General features: G+C 24.4%; 1 protein-coding gene across 1 annotated transcript; it reads right to left on the bottom strand.

Annotated features, from left to right (window-relative positions):
* Positions 1-2,331: 2,331 nt before the first annotated feature.
* On the bottom strand, positions 2,332-3,033 carry LOC108694851 (high affinity copper uptake protein 1). Its single transcript, XM_018204533.1, has 4 exons — positions 2,956-3,033; positions 2,724-2,857; positions 2,602-2,658; positions 2,332-2,530 (listed from the first exon to the last, which is right to left on the bottom strand). The coding sequence occupies exons 1-4, from the start codon at positions 2,959-2,961 to the stop codon at positions 2,332-2,334; spliced, it is 396 nt and encodes a 131-aa protein (XP_018060022.1). The 5' UTR covers positions 2,962-3,033.
* Between the last annotated feature and the right edge of the window lie 150 nt (positions 3,034-3,183).

The following is a 3,183-nucleotide window of genomic DNA, read 5'->3' as shown; positions in this document are numbered from 1 at the left end:
ATTTTCTTATATTTTTTTTAGCATATCTTTCTCTTTAAATAATGTAATAATTTTATATTTTAAATATCATCTCGCAAGAAATATCAAAACATTATTATTTCTTGTTATTTACTTAAATTAAACATGATTAAAATATTTTTATATATTGAAAAAAATTTGGAGTCCATTGTTTCATCTCGATATCATATTTTTTCTTGTTTCAAGCACATTATCATCTATTTTTGATGTGATCGTGCACGCTTCAAATGAGTTGGGCATTTCTCTTGGGACTTGCAATTACCAAATGTAATTTCAGAAAATAAAAAGGATACTCTAAACGTACGAGAAGTGCAGGCTCTTTTCAAATAATGATTTAAAAAAGATAAAAAATTGCTAGTAAAGTCTAATTAATATTTGTTCACTTTTCAGCTATTACTTTTTTCAAATATTATTTCTTCCTGTTGACAATTAAAAAAATTTAATGTAATATAATTGAAAGACAATCTAATTAAAGATTATTTAAATTCTTTTTGAAATTTTCTTTAAAATTTTTAACATTAAAATTTCTTGTGTGATATCATATTTTATTTTTGTTGGAACGACTATCATTAATAATACATTAAATAGGTCATATTTATTTGTCATGTTATTTGCAATTTCTTCTGTGAATAATGTAATTTTGCCAAAGCATTCTTTATTGTTATAGTAAATGTTTTTAATGTTTAAAAAAAAGGATTAGATTATAGAATCTCATTAGGAGAATTAACACGTTAACGTTCTTTTCTTAAAAATGAGTAAGGCTATTTTCTTAATTTTAAATGTAAAAATTATATTATAAGTTATTATTCTGTGCCATATCAATATATTTCGAAACTTTGAAGAAGTTTGTTTTGATGTTAAAGAATACAATATATTTAAAAAATATTTATAGACATATTGAGAAACAATAAAAATTTTATTTGTATCTTTTAACTGTAAATATACAGAATAATCTCACATATTTATTATAAAGATTTTTTTGTAAGAATTATTTTTAAAAATATTTCTGTCATTTAGGATATAAATATTAATAAATTGTTAACTTTAAATATTTATTAAATCTTATTAAATTTGTAAATGTCCAATAATTCCGCCTTGATACTTTAGTTGAGTTATCTAAACAGATTAAAAGATAATTAATTATTTAATTAATTAATTAATTACCTTCTTAAATAAGGTATATTATATTGGAAAGCCGTATCATTGATTATTTTTATTGTGTAAGATTATAACAAATTGATTAAAAATAACAAGTGTACAAATGATTTTAGAACTTAAATTGAAATTTGAAAAAATCAATTCTATGATACATTCATATTATTATAATTATTTCAAATACATTTTTATATTAAATAATAACAACGTAATTTAAATACTTACATTTTTCCATTTTTCAATAATAATTATTTTATTTTTCTATGATACATTTTCACTTCAGTGATGATGATGATTATCATGATTATTGTCTTCTTCCGATTCTATTTTATAAGCAGAAAAATATGTTATGCACCAAATGCAGAAGAATACAAATAGCAGCAACCAAGATATGGAATTGAATCTATTCCATCCGAAAATAATCTGACGGATTGATAGAAATTGATTGCCATTGGATTTCGAGCAACAAATTGTTGCGTTACTCTGGTTATCCGCCATGATGTCAAACACTCTTAAATTATTCGACGAGTGACAAAATATTCGACAAGTATTCAGCGATTGATTTACGTCTGCTTGTCTGATAAATACGTACTATCATTATCAAAATCAATCATGAATGCCTTTAATAAATTAGATTAGATTAGATACTGCTTCTAGACAACCGTCAATTATCTGAGAATATAAAAAGGAATGATTGAAGTACCAAGAATTAATAATAAATAAAGAAATTAATCCGGGACTTATGTGTGTGTTTGTATCTGGATATAAATAATTCATTTTTAACAAAATTTGCTGAGAAAAAAATTTATTAAATTTGAATAAATATTTCTTTGATTAGTTTTAGTGAAATATTTACAGTAAATAAATATTTAGAGATATGAAAAAATAATAGTTGGATCAAACTAATGATTTTTGTATCTAATAAATATATGTTTACATTTAGTAAATATTCCGTTAAAACTGTTCAAAGAAATTGAATTTGTTAAAATTTAGTAAACTTTTTTTTTAATATAACCTGTGCACAATTATAGTAGAATATTATATATATATATATTATTAACTGATTATTTTAATAGAATAAATAGTTATTTAGAATAAAATAATTAATTATTAGCATATGATTGAAAAATTATCAACTTTAATGTTTAAAAAATGTATTTACGAACAACAATCTGTATTGTCATTATTAGCTTTGTCCCATTGGAACAACCAATATCCAAGAGCTGTTCCAGTTCCGACAGCGATGCACAGCCAATAGTTGTATGTCATAAAAATAAACATAAGGAAATAGCCAAGCACTATTTGGATTACATGCAGAAACGTTTGAAAGAAATGCACTCCGGAAAACAACAATGCACTGTAATAATAAACAACGTAATAAAGTATTGTGAACACTTTACGGAAATCATAATTAGTGTTCACACATACTTTCTCGATTTCTTCTGATTCTTTCTGAGAAACGTCGTATGCGCAAAGAGATATTCACTGAAACGATTATGACTCGATTGATAACTTGCATCTTTTTCATGTTTTAATAAATATTTACTCACCGATAAGATTTTAGTCCTTCATATAATGCAGTTAGAAGAATAACACCGATTACGGAACCAATCATTCCTTGAGCGTTATTTATGCGCCATTCTTCAAACAGAATAGTTTCCGCGACGCCGCCATGAAATGACATCTGTAAAAAGTGTTTGATTATAATAATTACGCTTATATTTAATAGAAAAAAGGCATGATAAAAATTTCAGGCTACGTCATCAGCATTCTGCATCTTACCTGCATCTTGTCTTAAGATATTACTACCAGATACTTTCGTAAAAGACAACACGAGCTTTATGATATCGTCGTGCGAATAAGTTTTCAGACTGTTATACAGCTGTATCTTTATCAAAGATATCTTATCTCTTATATCTACTTATACTTACGTTAGGAGTTTGAAGAATCAGAAAAATCTATTTGATATAATGGATATTTTAACATTTTATTTATTTCTTATTTAAAAAA

This window comes from Atta colombica, unplaced genomic scaffold (assembly GCF_001594045.1).
Source record: "Atta colombica isolate Treedump-2 unplaced genomic scaffold, Acol1.0 scaffold125, whole genome shotgun sequence".
NCBI classification, from domain to species: domain Eukaryota; kingdom Metazoa; phylum Arthropoda; class Insecta; order Hymenoptera; family Formicidae; genus Atta; species Atta colombica.
The sequence above is the reverse complement of the archived record's forward strand: the minus strand, read 5'-3'. Positions and strand labels throughout refer to the sequence as shown.

Coding starts and splice junctions, on each gene's coding strand:
- LOC108694851 (XM_018204533.1), bottom strand. Junction 2,659..2,723: donor GAAGGACTAAAATCTTATCG/GTGAGTAAATAT, acceptor TAATCGTTTCAG/TGAATATCTCTTTGCGCATA. Junction 2,531..2,601: donor AATCAGAAGAAATCGAGAAA/GTATGTGTGAAC, acceptor TTATTATTACAG/TGCATTGTTGTTTTCCGGAG.